At 46.3% G+C, this 15,223-nt stretch overlaps 1 protein-coding gene across 5 annotated transcripts in view; it reads left to right on the top strand.

Annotated features, from left to right (window-relative positions):
* Positions 1–5,447, top strand: part of ST3GAL2 (ST3 beta-galactoside alpha-2,3-sialyltransferase 2) — a 45,878-nt gene extending 40,431 nt beyond the window's left edge. For all 5 annotated transcript variants that reach the window (XM_068528855.1, XM_068528857.1, XM_068528859.1 and 2 more), the window contains 3 exons: positions 1,781–1,826; positions 2,117–2,236; positions 3,086–5,447. In XM_068528855.1, the coding sequence (XP_068384956.1) occupies positions 1,781–1,826; positions 2,117–2,236; positions 3,086–3,259 (340 nt within the window). In that variant the 3' untranslated portion in view covers positions 3,260–5,447. The remainder of the gene's footprint in view (positions 1–1,780; positions 1,827–2,116; positions 2,237–3,085) is intronic.
* Positions 5,448–15,223: the final 9,776 nt, after the last annotated feature.

The following is a 15,223-nucleotide window of genomic DNA, read 5'->3' as shown; positions in this document are numbered from 1 at the left end:
GAAGCAGTGGTAGGGAGGGCCCAAAACGGTGGTTAGCTGAGGCCACAGCTTGTTTTGGGTCACTCCCTGCACGGTGGCAGCCAGCATACTGGCGGTAGAAAGGTGGAGAAGGACACTTTTCCAGGTCTCCTTTCTAGGAGGTAGCTCCTACTGTGGGAGCTCTGCCTTCTGAGAACTTTCTTTGGAGGCAGTTGCCCAGTCACAGCTGGGAACCTCAGGAAATTCAATTCACCAAGTAGTTTTTTTTTAACAGCTTTATTGAGATATAATTCACATACCATACAATTCACACATTGAAAATGTACAGTTCAGGGACTTTTAGTATGTCTACAGAGTTGTGTAACCATCACCACAATTAATTTTAGAATACATGCATGTTCTAAAGATGAAGATAATCTAAAGATACTCCTGTACCCCTTAGCCATCTCCCCCACCCCCTCCACCCTCTCCTCCCCCCCAGCCCTAGGCAACCACTAATCTACTCTCTGTCTCACCATGGTGTGTGTGTGTGTGTGTGTGTGTGTGTAAAAATGTATGCGTGTAACAAAATATACCATTTTAACCACACAGTTCATTAGCATTAAGTACATTCACATGGCTGTGCAAACCTCACCACAGCCCATCTCCAGAACTTTTTCATCATCTCAAATGAAAACTCTGTACCCACTAAACAGTAACTCCCCATTCCCCCCCTCCCTCCAGCCCCTGATAACCACTATTCTTTCTGTTTCTATGATTTGACTATTCTAGGTACTTCATACAAGTGGAATCATATAGTGTTTGTCCTTTTGAGTCTGGCTTATTTCAGTAGCATAATGTTTTCAGGGTTCATGCATGTTATAGCCTGTGTCAGGATTTCATCCCTTTTAAAGGCTGCATAGTATTCTAGTGTATGGATATACCAGATTTGTTTATCCATTCATCTGTCAATGGACAATTGGATTGTTGCCACCTTTTGCCTGTTGTCACCACATATTTTTTTTTTTTTTATTAATTTATTTTTGGCTGTGTTGGGTCTTCGTTTCTGTGCGAGGGCTTTCTCTAGTTGTGGCAAGCGGGGGCCACTCTTCATCGTGGTGCGCGGGCCTCTCACTATCGCGGCCTCTCTTGCTGCGGAGCACAGGCTCCAGACGCGCAGGCTCAGTAGTTGTGGCTCACGGACCTAGTTGCTCCGCGGCATGTGGGATCGTCCCAGACCAGGGCTCGAACCCGTGTCCCCTGCATTGGCAGGCAGATTCTCAACCACTGTGCCACCAGGGAAGCCCCACCACGTATTTTTTAAACATGGAAGTATAAGTTACAGTTTTCTGACTTTATCTTATGTTTGGGAGTCATAAGGGCTAAAATAGGTGCTGTAGAGTTTAAGTCCCATGGATACTCAGAAATGGGAGTGTAGGTTACAGGCACCATGGCTGACTAATAGGGAAGGAGGGATTTGTGCCAAATGGGAGGAGAGTAGCAAGAGGGCTATTGTGGACAGAGGTAAGAGCACAAACATGGTGGGTGTGAGATGATCACAGCAGAGTGTTGTGGGAAGAAAAGTTGGGGCTGGGTTATGGAAGGCCCCAGTGCTTGTCTAAAACATCCTTATTTCATCTTGAAGGACCATAGAGAGCCACTGAAGGTTTCTGAGCAAGGAACTGCAGTGATGTGCTATGGGACAGCAGTCTGGAAGCAGGGGAGCCTGTCGTGAGGCTGTCATCACTCGGGCCTCAGTGGGAGAAAAGGCATCCCTGGGTCCACGGAGCCATCTCAGTGTTATTTTTCTTTCTGCTTTCAGCACCTATGCCCCAGTGAAGTCCTTCCTTCGAGTGGACAAAGAAAAGGTAAGTTTCCTCCTCCCCCTTCTTCATCCCCACCCCAGAGGAAACAGTGCAGACCTGACTTGTGCTGTGCCTGGTCTTGTGGTTCAGATACCCCCCAAAACCCTTCTAGAACCTTCAGAGTCCCCATCTGCTGGTATGCCTGACCCCACACAGAGGCTGCAGGAACCAGAGAACCCTGATGAACAGGTCCACTGGCAAGCATGGAGGAACTGGCAGAAGCTGTTCAGAGCCTGGCCTGAGCCTCCAGGCCCCAGAAGCCCTCATGTGCTCATTACATCTTCTCCTCCCAGGTCCAGATCTACAACCCAGCCTTCTTCAAGTACATCCACGACAGGTGGACAGAGCATCATGGGCGGTACCCTTCCACTGGGATGCTGGTACTCTTCTTTGCTCTGCATGTGTGTGATGAGGTGGGTAGTTGATAAAATAGCGGGACCCATAGACAAGAGGGAGTCAGCCCTTGTCGGGGCTTAGCAGTGCTTCAAGAGGAATGTGATTTTGCAGGAAGAAACAAAGTGGCTTTCATTCCCCCAATTTCTAGGTTGTAAGGTATAGATCTGCATTTCCCAAACTTAACTACTTTCATGATTTTACCAAATCTGAAATCACTTCATTGAAACGCTAAATTTATTTAAAAAGGAAATTGAATACTACTGTAATTGATACTACTTGCCATAAACAATAAGCGTAAACGTAAATGGAATGGAAACGACGTAGTTAAGTTTCAGCGGGATGGTGTCTCCCACAGCTGTGGGCCCCAGGCCTACTCTGTGTTAAAAATGGAGGTTAGTCATTCAAGGAGCCCATCTCTCTAGCAGGGGTAGCCACTGTGCCATACACGGTAGTGCTCATGCCCAGCACACCCACTTTTGCCAGTAAACTCTTCAGTGTATGGTACTGGGTACTTGACCAGCTTGCAATTAAAGTACTCCATTAAAAAAAAGAAAAAAAGTTAGCAAGGGTTGGAGAGCTGTCACAGACTAGCCCCAAACTGAGGTGTTCTTGATGTAATCAGAGGGTGGTTGGAAGGAGAACCGGAAGGGAGCAGCAGTCTCCCTCTGGGACAGTGTCCTTAGCGTCAGGGCTGGGTGTCCCCGGTCTAACCGCGCGCTGTAAATTGATGAGCTGCCGGCCTCTGGCTGTGGTCGGCTCGTCGCGGCTCCCCTCTCCTCCCGCACCGCACCACGACCCGAGGCTCTCCCGCGCCCTCTGCTCCCTGGTCCCCGACTTGGGGTGACCCGCGCCGCCCTCCCTCGCAGGTGAACGTGTACGGGTTCGGGGCCGACAGCCGGGGCAACTGGCACCACTACTGGGAGAATAACCGGTACGCGGGCGAGTTCCGGAAGACGGGCGTGCATGACGCCGACTTCGAGGCCCACATCATCGACATGCTGGCCAAGGCCAGCAAGATCGAGGTCTACCGAGGGAACTGAGCCCGACCCAGCCGTGACTCTTCCGGCCCTACCGCGAGGCGCCGGCAAGCGCTCCAGCCGGGACTCAGGGTCAGCCCGGGGGTGGTGGCCTAAGCGCGGGCGCGGCGCCCTATTGGGCGTCAGCAGGCAATCGGGAGGGACGCCGCCGCAGTCTGGACCAATCATGCTGCAGTCTAGCGAGCGCCGGCTATCCTCCGCCAATCACGAGACTCTGGGCGCTGGCTGGGCCTGGCATTAATCAGCGCTGCCGCCGGCCGGAGCCTCTGTTTCTCCCAGCCAATCACGCGACTCAAGGAGAACTTCCGGCGCTGGGGCCCGTCTTCTCCAATCAATGGCCTTCGGAGGCGGGCCGGCGGCCGATCAATCCCCACTCCCGTACGCTTTTGGGTAGGAATTTATCGAGATTTCACGCTTTCAAAGGAGCAGAAGTTCCGGCCTCGAGAAGTACTTTCTTCAGGCTCGGCAGGAGGCGTCTCAGTCGCCGGCCGGCCTGACCCCGCAGGGGGCGCGGAGGAGGAAACGGTGGGGAAGGTGCGGGACAGTAGCGGCCCGGTCTCCCCTTCCCGGGGGTCCCTCATGGCCTCGGGGCGGGCGGAGGGGCGTTCGCGGAGGCTTGCGGGTGGTCAGGTGGTTTCCAAGGAGCCCGTTTTTCCCCAGGGGAAAAGTTAGAGCCCTCCCAAACCGCTCTGGACCTCCGAGAGAACTAGACCCCACATTTCCTTTATCGGTCAGGCGCAGATGGGTGAGTGCAAACCCACCAAAGAAATGCAGTGAGAATCCAGAGGGCACGTGGGTCCCCTCCTCCTGCCTCCTCCCCTCCCGCCTTTGGCCACCCTATGGAATGGCCTTTCTGACCATGGCATTTAGTGTCTCACCAGAAAACTAGAATTGTTTTCACGTCTTGCTGGGGGCGGAATTCGCCTAGGGCTTAACTCTGGAACACAGGTGTAAGAATAGGGCAGGAGACAAGGAAGCCCCGTCACATCAAATGTAAGGTACACCCACGTGTACCCTCGGCCCCTGTTCGCCCACAACCTTTTTTAAGTGTCTCTCCCTAGGCCCTGTGTCTCCTCACCAGCCTACTTGTTGCTCTGGGAAAAAAAAAAAATCACAACTTGCCCTGATTGGGGCACTGCTGCTCCCCGCCCTTCCCCCTTTGTCTGGCTCTAGGGAGAGGGAGCAACACGTAGGAAAGAAGGCTGGAGATGCTTTGGGCTCATGATTTAGCTAACCTGAAGTTACTAGGGGTGGCTGACCAACAGATTCTTTGCAAATAGTAAGCTGGCCATGCAAATAGCTGGGGAGGAGTAGACTTGCCCCCTGCATGCCTCCTCCCCTGCCCACACATCCCTTCCCCCTTGCTCACCTCCTGCCTTTTCCCTCTAACCCACTTTCCATTTCCAGCTCTAGAAGGGCTGCGAAGCTAACAACCAGAGGTTACAGCTGGAAGCTACTTGCATGACTGAACTCAGCTTAAGTCCCTAGAGGAAGCTGCTGAAGGTGTTCTCACCTTTCAAGGTTGGGGAAGTGTAGGAGGGGTGAAAGGGCTTCTGTGAAGCTTCCAAACCACTAAAAGGATCCCCCTTCCCAACAGTGACGGACACAAAAACCACCCTTTTTTCTTGGTGAGTTGATACCACCCGGCAGCCTCCTGGCCATTGGTGTAGTTCCTGCAGCTGGCTGGGGGAACAGTAGCCAGCAGGGGAGTGTATTAGAGGGTTAGGGCAGGGCAGTGGGCACCCCTAAAAGTTAATATATTGAGAACTTAGCTTGAGTCTGTCCCTTCCCAATTCCAGAAGTAGGAGTAAAGAATGTGGGTGGGTTAGGGGGGCCTTTAGTGGAATGCCTCTCTCACCACCTCCCACTGTCATTTTAGAGAGTCGAGGTACCAGTTATTCTTGCCAGTCTCATCTCAGTGCTTCCTGAAGAGGCTCTTTTGAGTGTTTAAAAGATGACAAAACAATGCAATATGCCAAACAGTATTGAGCAGAATAATTTATTTCTTTTCTGTTCCTTTTTCTTCTTTTGTTTGGATTTTGTTTTGTTTAAAATATTAATAAATCCCCATTCTGGAAGAGGTAGGTCCCAGCACCTGGCCCAGATCTTCTTTTCTACAACAGTTATTTAAACAAATGTTGTTTTATTTTCTTCCCTTTCTCTTTCTGAATTAAAAAGAGCAAAGAAACTATATAGTTGTTTGTTTGTTCTGAAATGTGTTTGCTGGTGAAAAGAAGGTGTATCTGTCAGTGGGAAGTTGTGACCACGTGATGACTAAGACTGTTGTGGGTGGATGTGAAGAGGGGAGGGCACGACTCCCACCCTTTCCTTATACGTGAGGCTTCCCAACCCCCAACTGCCAGCTATGCCTTCTGGGAGGGTGGCCTTCACCACTGTCCTTCAGGGCCCCGGAGTCGATCAGCAGGGCAGACACTGTCCACTGCAAGGCGCCAGCACAGCATGCAGATCCAGCAGGCACCAGGATGGGGCTTTTCCCCCTTCCTTTTCCAGGTTCTGTGGAACTTCCCATGATGCCATAGGTGTGGGTTGGCAGGGATTTGGCAGAATGGTAGGAGCTGGTGCCACAGTGGTCTGCGGTAACTGCCTGTGCTGTTAACTGGGCTGTCTGGACCCACTCGAGCCTACTTCCATCATGCAACAGAATGGCACTGAATGTACAGTTTTATAGTCTGGTGGATTAGATAATGTGGGCCTCATGATGGATCTCTCTTAGAGTGTGTAGTCACATGGTGTCCTGCAATCCAGTTTCTGTCAGTGCTCAAGAGCGAGCCCAGAGTTGCTTTTCAAATGGAGAATACTTTTTGGTGGAGGAGGGTATAGGTCTTTTTCTAAAACCCTAGGACTCTGGGCTGTAATTCTCTTATTTGGAGTTGACATAGGCTCCATATGACATCTCTCTTTGCCACAGACACTCTCCAATAGCATTTGGTTGGCTGAGTGATAAGGTCCAGCGTCCGGATGACGTGCACATAGCCTGGGCTTCCGAGAACTGTTTCTTATCTGGGCCCCAGTCTTATGGGTTGTGGGTCACCACACTTTGTGGGAGCAGCACTCCAGATGTTGTACCTGTTACCTCCAGAATCAAGAGTCTCACCAAATCATGTGTCTTTTTTTTTTAATGTTGGCCAAGGACTGACTGTGTTGCTTTGATTCAGCAAAGATATCACATCTGGAACCACAGGTTACGTTAACATTGCCACTTGTTTACCTTTGCAGTAAACTACTGTCATTCTCCATGATTCAGATGGTGAGTGAATGAAACGAGGAAGAAGTCACCCACCCTTCCATAACTCAATTTGGATGGCAGCACCAATCTCTGCAAATCCTGCTGGAATGTGGTATTGAGTTTGACTTACCATGTTGGAGATAGTTCCAGGGACTTCTATTAGGCCCATCCCATCATAATCACCTTCCCTCCACAGGTCTGGTTGCCAATATGGTGATTCTGCCAGGTAGTAAATATCTCTCTTTCCTTTTGGAACTAAGGAAATTACCTTAAAATAGGTCTGTGGTCTCATTGGACCCACCATTAAATGGACTTGGACCAGAGCTCCATCTGTCATTAGCCATAGTAAGCTCCAACTCTCATAATAAGGTGGACTGCATTGGCATTTGGGTCTCAGAGCCAGTGTCTGATAACTCCTGATGGTCTGGGTATTTCCCTTTCCCCAGTGCCCTGTCACTCCAGGAAATAGGTTCCTCTGGAAAAGCTTAGGGGAAGAGCCACACTACATACCTGTTACATCAGAGAATAGTTCCTCAAAGGACCCTGAGATTGCCTTGAAAAAGGCTCCAGGTGTGTGACCTGATTAGGTCTGGGAACTGGGTAAGAAGCCAAAAATTCCCATCACTGTGACTCAGGTTTCTTCTCGGCACTCCTAGAATGTTCCCTCCCGTACACATCAAGCAGTACCTTAGTAGGCTGCCCAGCATCTGTTTTACTTCTGGGGACCTTAGTGGTCGATTAACTTGCCCCAAATGCTTATAGGTCAGAACTCTAATTGCCAAACTGGATTGTTGTGGTAAATGTGCCTCCCTGGGTCAGGTAGGGAGGCACGGCTTTCTCGTCTTTGTCAGGCTGAGATCCATTCTTTTCTGACCCTCACATAACAGCCACCAGAATTCTTTAAAGATGGTGCCTCAATCGCTACTACATTTAAAAAAAATTTTATTGAAGTATAGTTGATGTACAATATTGTGTTAATTTCTGCTATACAGCAAAGTGATTCAGTTGTACATATATATTCTTTTATTTTTATTTTTATTTTTTTTTTTGGCTGCTTTTGGGTCTTTGTTGCTGTGCGTGGGCTCTCTCTAGTTGCAGTGAGCGGGGGCTACTCTTCATTGCAGTGCGCGGGCTTCTCGTTGCGGAGCACGGGCTCTAGGCACGTGGGCTCAGTAGTTGTGGCACACGGGCTTAGTTGCTCCGCAGCATGTGGGATCTTCCCAGACCAGGGCTCGAACCTGTGTCCCCTGCATTGGCAGGCGGATTCTCAACCACTGCACCACCAGGGAAGCCCTACATATATATTCCTGTTCATATTCTTTTCCATTATGATTTATCACAGGATATTGAATATAGTTCCCTGTACTATACAGTAGGACCTTGCTGTTTATCCATTCTATATATATAATGGTTTGTATCTGCTAATCCCAAACTCCCAATCCTTCCTTCTTCCCACCCCACCTGCCCCTTGGCAACCACAAGTCTGTTCTCTACGTCTGTGAGTCTGTTTCTGTTTCGTAGATATGTTCATTTGTGTCGCATTGTAGATTCCACATATAAGTGATATCATACGGTATTTGTCTTGCTCTTTCTGATTTACTTAGTATGATAATCTCTGGTTGCATCCATGTTGCTGCAAATGGCATTATTTCATTCTTTTTCGTGGCTGAGTAATATTCCACTGTATATATGTACCACATTTTCTTTATCCATTCATCTGTCGATGGACATTTAGGTTGTTTCCAGGTCTTGGCTATTGTAAATAGTGCTGCTCTGAAGCATAGGGGTGCATGACTAACACATTTTTTTTTTAAAGACATTGTTTTGAAATGATGGGTTTTTTTTAATTTTTGTTTTTTGGCTGCATTGGGTCTTCGTTGCTGCGTGCACGCTTTCTCTAGTTGCAGCAAGTGGGCACTACTCTTCGTTGCAATGCACAGCCTTCTCATTACAGTGGCTTCTCTTGTTGCAGAGCATGGGCTCTAGAGCGCATGGGCTTCAGTAGATGCGGCATGTGGGCTCAGTAGTTGCAGCATGTGGGCTCTAGAGTGCAGGCTCAGTAGTTGTGGCTCACGGGCTCTAGAGCACAGGCTTAGTAGTTGTGGTGCACGGGCTTAGTTGCTCCACCACGTGTGGGATCTTCCTGGACCAGGGATCAAACCCGTGTACCCTGCATTGGCAGTTGGATTCTTAACCACTGAGCCACCAGGGAAGTCCCGACTAATACATTTTTTTTAATATAAATTTATTTATTTTATTTATTTATTTTTGGCTGTGTTGGGTCTTCACTGCTGCGCGTGGGCTTTCTCTAGTTGCTGCGAGCGGGGGCAACTCTTCATTGCAGTGCGTGGGCTTCTCGTTGCGGTGGCTTCTCATTGCGGAGCATGGGCTCTAGGCATGCGGGCTTCAGTAGTTGCGGCATGCGGGCTCAGTAGTTGTGGCTCACGGGCTCTAGAGCACAGGCTCAGTAGTTGTGGCACATGGGCTTAGTTGCTCAGCGGCATGTGTGATCTTCCCGGACCAGGCATCGAACCCGTGTCCCCTGCATTGGCAGGTGGATTCTCAACCACTGCGCCACCAGGGAAGCCCCCCGACTAATACATTTTTAAATTAATTTTTTAAAACTATTTTTGTTGTGGGATATAATGCATAAACAGAAAAGAGCATAAGAATAAATGTACAAAAATATATAGCTTCATGAATTATTATTTTTTAAAAGCTCCATAATGGACATTTATTTCGTAAAGCAAAGATGGCATATTATATAATACATACAGATTATAGATTATAAATAGATAGAATTATATAATTCCTGTGGTAAAGGAAAAGCAATTTCCACTGCCATTTGGATATCAAAATGGACTGAAGAAAAAAGAGGTGATTGAACATGTTATATGGAAGAATTGGAAAAGCTAGAATTTTATTTTTCCAGCTTTATTGAGATACAATTGACATAGAAAGTTATATATGTATGTAAGGTATACACATAGTGATTTTATGTGTGTGTATATTGCAAAATGATTACCACAATAAGATTAGTTAACACATCACATCATATAGTTAAAATATTTGTGTGTGTGATGAGAACTTTCAAAATCTACTCTCTTAACAACTTTCAAACATACAGTACAATATTGTTAACTATAATCACCATGCTGTACATTACATCCCCAGAGCTTATTTATCTTGTAACTAGAAGTTTATACCTTTTGACCACCTTCACCCATTCCCCCACCCTGGCAAGCACCAATCTGCTCTCTGTTTCTGTGAATTTAGTTTTTTTAGGTTCCATATAAAAGTGAGATCATACAGTATTTGTCTTTCTCCATCTGACTTATTTCAGTTAGCATAATGCCCTCAATGTCCATCCATGTTGTTGCAAAAGGCAGGATTTCCTTTTTTATGGCTGAATAATATTCCATTGTGTATATATGCACGACATTTTCTTTATTCATTCATCTGTTGATGGACATTTAGGTTATTTCCACGTCTTGGCTACTGTAAATAATGCTGCAGTGAACATGGGGGTGCAGATGTCTCTTCAAGACAGTGATTTTATTCTTTTGGATGTGTACCCAGAAGTAGAATTGTTGGATCTTATGGTAGTTCTATATGCACATGCAAAAGAATGAAACTGGACCCCTATCTCACACCACTCAAAAAAATTAACTCCAAATGGATTAGACTTAAATGTAAAACCTGAAACCAAAATATATAAAGAACTCATATAACTCAATAGCAAAAAAAAAACAATCTGATTAAAAAATGGGCAGATATGAATAGACATTTCTCCAGTGAAGACATACAGATGGTTACCAGGTACATGAAAAGATATGCAACATCTTTAATCATCAGGGAAATGCAAATCAAAGCCATAATGAGATATCACCACACTTCTGTTAGAACAGCTGTTATCAGAAAGACAAGAGATAACAAGCGCTGGTGAGGATGTGGAACAAAGGGAACCCTTGTGCCCTGTTGGGGGAAACTGAAATTGATGCAGCCACTATGAAAAACAGTATGGCGGTTCCTTAATGAATTATTTTAAGATGAACACTCACGTAGCCACCACTCAGGTTGTGCAAGCACCCCAGAGGCCTCCCTGTTCCATCTTCCTTGCCAAGCACAGCCCCCTTCCTTCCCCTGAAGGTGACCACCGCCCTGACATTCCATATTCACTTGAGTATTTCTGGATACTCAATTCTCTTTCATTAGTCTGATTACCTAGACCCAAGTCCGCATGGAAATTTGGTTTATAATAGAGATGGCCTCTCAAATCACTTAGGAAAAGATGGATATTTAAATAAATTTTATTGGGATAACTAGATAACCATCTGGAAAAAGATAAAATTAGATCCATAGCCTAAACCATTCACCAAAATGCCAAGTGAATCAGAGCTAAATGTTAAAAATAAAACCCTAAAAGTAGTAGTTCTTTGATATATTCAAACAGAATATTATCAGCTTTGTAGCTGGTTTTTGGATTGGAATTTTTTTCATGCTCTATATAGTTCCCTGTATTACTAAAAATTGGAGATTTTTCATTCATTTTTCTGTGTATTCCAAACATTTTGTTAAATTCCCTCTTCCAATGTAACTGCTTCCATTTTATTTGTCCATGTGAGTTTATACCTTTTTCCTTCCTTCCCTATAAATTCAGTGAGCTCTTGGAAAGGAAAGTTAGGTAAGTGTGGTGTTTAATCGCATACTAGCAGACACCTTTCTCTTCCTCTGTTTTCCTCTGTCTCCACAGAGCTGATTTTTTGTGGTTGTTTATTTAACCCCTCTCTGTCATGATGGAGGCTTTTAAAATAATTGGGAATTGGAAATTGTTCTGTTCTCTGAAATAGTGGATCCAGAAGCTGCTTGGGAATTTTGTGTACCGAGATGGAGCATATCTATGATATGGGTTGACCTTAGGGTGACTGGACAGGGAACCAGCTGTTCCAAGGCAGGGAGGGTGGTCAGGATAAGCTAGGTTGTGCTACAGTAACAAACACCCTTCAAACTCGCAGTGGCTTAAAACAACAAAGTTTGTTTCTCACTCAAGCCACTTTCCCATCATGGGCTGTGCTCTTCATGGTCACTCAGGGACCCAGACAGAAAGGAGTGCCGTCTGTGGTGGATCTGTTGTTTCAGGGCCAGGAAAAGAGTATCTGGTGAGCCACAGGCTGGCTCTGAATGCTTCTGTCAAGAAGTTCACATTTCCTTGATGTCAGAGAAGTCCCATGTCCATGCCTCAGTCTAGCAGGGATGTGTGTTCCTCTGGGAGAGGCACCATGTTTGAGTGAGCAGTAATACAGTCTGAGCACAGAGGGCTCTTTGGAGAGAAACACTTAGATTTATGGCCTGACCAGGGGTGATGGATACACACTTGGCTGGCACTCTGGCTGGATGCTAGAGGAAGGGCAGGAAGCGATTAAATATTTTACCCATCAGAGGAATGAACGGCTGAGGGCTGCCATTCAGCAGGCAAGGAACTGCTGCCTGTGACATATTTGGCAAAGTAGGAAAACATCATTCCTGGCTTGGTGAGGGGAAGGGTGAAATCCTAAAACACTTCAAAAAATCAAATTATTCCTTTCTGAGTGAATTAGGAACCAAAGCTCCTTCTCACTACCCTTCCAGAAAAATCACAGCTTCTGCGGTTAAGTTTGTCCGTGTGACAACTAATGCACAAAAATGCAAGATGGTCCCTCCCCTTACACTTGCTGAACTGTGGGTATCAGGACCAGCCTGCTCCCCGAGAATATAGAAACAACACCTTTCATCTAACAACTGTTTCTGCTCCTGAGAATAATACAGGCTCTTTCTGGCAACATGGCTTCTCTGCAGGGAGAAGGCTTGGTGAAGTAGAAAGAACATATGGTGTCTGCATTCAGAAGGATCTGAGTTCAATCCTTCTTTTGCTATGAGGTAACTTTGCCTTTTCTTTCTATAAACTTAAAACTGTTCTAAAAAAATCAATTCTATTAAAAAAAAAACCCACTCTTTTCAATGGAAAGAGGGGAAAGTGTCCAGAAGAGCCAACCAATCAGGAACATCCAGTTTAGAGTTTATGGGAGCAAGAAATAGTTTTATTGTGTGAATCTGCTGAAATTTGGTTGTGCTCTTATTCTTGTCCTTAAAATGAGAGTATAATTAGGATTTAAAATCTGAGATTCCCATTTATTGAGTTTATTTCAATGACTAACTTTCTCATTTCTAAAATTTCTAATCTTGTTTTATTTCTGCCCAGTGGTATGCTGGTAAACTGTCTCTGAAAACAAACTAAAACCCCTGATTTATAGTGTTGCTGATTTCTGTAGTATAAATATTCCCAGCACAGCCAGTTTCAATCTGCCAGTGATTTACCAGCCAGCTTGTGTGAGTTTCAGCACACCACTGCTCTTGTCCAAATTTACTTCATAGTTTCTTGCTCTTTTCAGTGAAATGTAATCATTTCGCTTTCTCTTTGAGCATCCAAACATACTTTAAGCGTTTTATGAGGCCATTCCATAAAATAAATTTTATTTGGGGTGAATTTGATACCTTTTTTTTTTTGAAGTATAGTTGATTTACAATATTAGTTTCAGGTGTACAACACAGTGATTCAATGTTTTTATAAATCGTACTCCATTTAAAGTTATTAAAAAATAAGGGCTGTATTTCCCTGTGCTGTACAATATATCCTGGCTGCTTATTTATGTTATACCTAGTAGTTTGTATCTCTTAATCCCATACCCCTATCTTGCCCCTCCCCACCTTCCTTCTGTTGTTTGCGTCTTGCTTTGCATTCAGTTTCTTCTCTCCCCACAATCCACAGATGGGTTTGCTTTTTTAAATTTATTTATTTATTTATTTTTGGCTGCATTGGGTCTTCGTTGCTGCGTGCGGGCTTTCTCTAGTTGCAGCGAGCGGGGGCTACTCTTCGTTGCGGTGCGCAGGCTTCTCATTGTGGTGGCTTCTCTTGTTGCAGAGCATGGGCTCTAGGCGCGCAGGCTCAGTAGTTGTAGCTCGTGGGCTCTAGACCACAGGCTCGGTAGTTGTGGCTCAGGGGCTTAGCTGCTCCGCGGTATGTGGGATCTTCCCGGACCAGGGCTCGAACCCATGTACCCTGCATTGGCAGGCGGATTCTTAACCACTGCGCCACCAGGGAAACCCCACCAGTGGATTTAGGAATTGGCTCCATCCAGCTCCCCGCCCCTCTCGCCCTTATTCTAGAGCCAGGTGTGCTGATTCAGTGAGATCAGAGGATATCAGACCAGGCAGGCAGACAGGATGGTGTGGGTTACCGGTTGCAGTGGGGATCCGCATCCTCCTGTCTCCTTTCTGGGCCTGCATCTTGATGAAAGTCTCTGTCCAGCTGGCGTGCAGGCGAAGCGCCAATCCAGTGCCCTCCAAGCGGCGAGGCTGCCTGGAGTTCTGGTCTTGTGTGCAGCGCTTCGCTTCCCGGCCCCTCTGCTGAGCGGGACCTAACAGCCTGCAGCTGCTCGGTCCCCGGACGGGAGTCCAGCAAGCTTTGGCTTCAGCCCTGCTCACAGCTTTGCATTTTTCCCCGTTACTGGTCCACAGAGGTATTCATCTCGTTTTTCAGTCGGACGGTATGTTTTGTTTTCTAGTTTTATGTTTTCTATATCACTGTTGTGTTTTGGGGTCAAAGTGGGTGTCACTTATCTGGAATGCTGGCACTGCACACGACCTCCTCTCCCTCTTTGCCTGTCTCCCTTCTGAGCACCCCTCGCACTGCTTCCTCTCTACCCGCCCTCGCCTTGTCCCCGGCCTTTCTGGAAACTTGCTCCACTTCTCGCTCCCACTTTTCTTCTCAGAACCCCTTCCCGCACCAGTGGCTTGCATGCGCCCCTGACACACCTGCAGTCACCGTACCTGCTGCACCCCCAGGACACTCAGTCTCACTTTCTCTCACATCCGATCCCAGCTGGACCCTGTCGCTCAGTCTCGGCTCCAGCCCACACACCCACTCACCCGGAGGTAACCGTAATTGCTCACAGCAAATCAGGCGGGCAAAACGACACTTCAAAACATACAAAAACATGAGTAAATAATTTATAATACTGAGATGAGGAAAGGTTTTCTAGCCATGACATGAAATCCAGATTTCTTAAAAATGAAGTCTGAGCAATATTAAACTTTTTTTTTCTTTTTTTTTTTTTGTTTAACATCTTTATTGGAGTATAATTGCTTTACAGTGGTGTGCTAGTTTCTGCTGTATAACAAAGTGAATCAGCTATACATACGCATATATCCCCATATCTCCTCCCTCTTGCCTCCCTACCACCCTCTCTATCCCACTCCTCTAGGTGGTCACATAGCACCGAGCTGATCTCCCTGTGCTATGCTGCTGCTTCCCACTAGCTGTTTTACATTTGGTAGTGTATATATGTCCATGCCACTCTCTCATTTCATCCCAGCTTACCCTTCTCCCTCCCCGTGTCCTCAAGTCCATTCTCTACGTCTGTGTCTTTATTCCTGTCCTGCCCCTAGGTTCTTCAGAATCAATTTTTTTTGGTTTAGATTCCATATATATGTTAGCATACAGTATTTTTCTCTTTCTGACTTACTTCACTCAGTATGACAGACTCTAGGTCCATCCACCTCACTACAAATTACTCAATTTTGTTTCTTTATATGGCTGAGTAATATTCCATTGTATATGTGTGCCACATCTTCTTTATTCATTCATCTGTCGATGGACACTTAGGTTGCTTCCGTGTCCTGCC

Source organism: Eschrichtius robustus, chromosome 19 (assembly GCF_028021215.1).
Source record: "Eschrichtius robustus isolate mEscRob2 chromosome 19, mEscRob2.pri, whole genome shotgun sequence".
In the NCBI taxonomy this organism is placed as follows: Eukaryota; Metazoa; Chordata; class Mammalia; order Artiodactyla; family Eschrichtiidae; genus Eschrichtius; species Eschrichtius robustus.
Note: the sequence above shows the minus strand (reverse complement) of the source record. Positions and strands in the feature narration are given on the sequence as shown.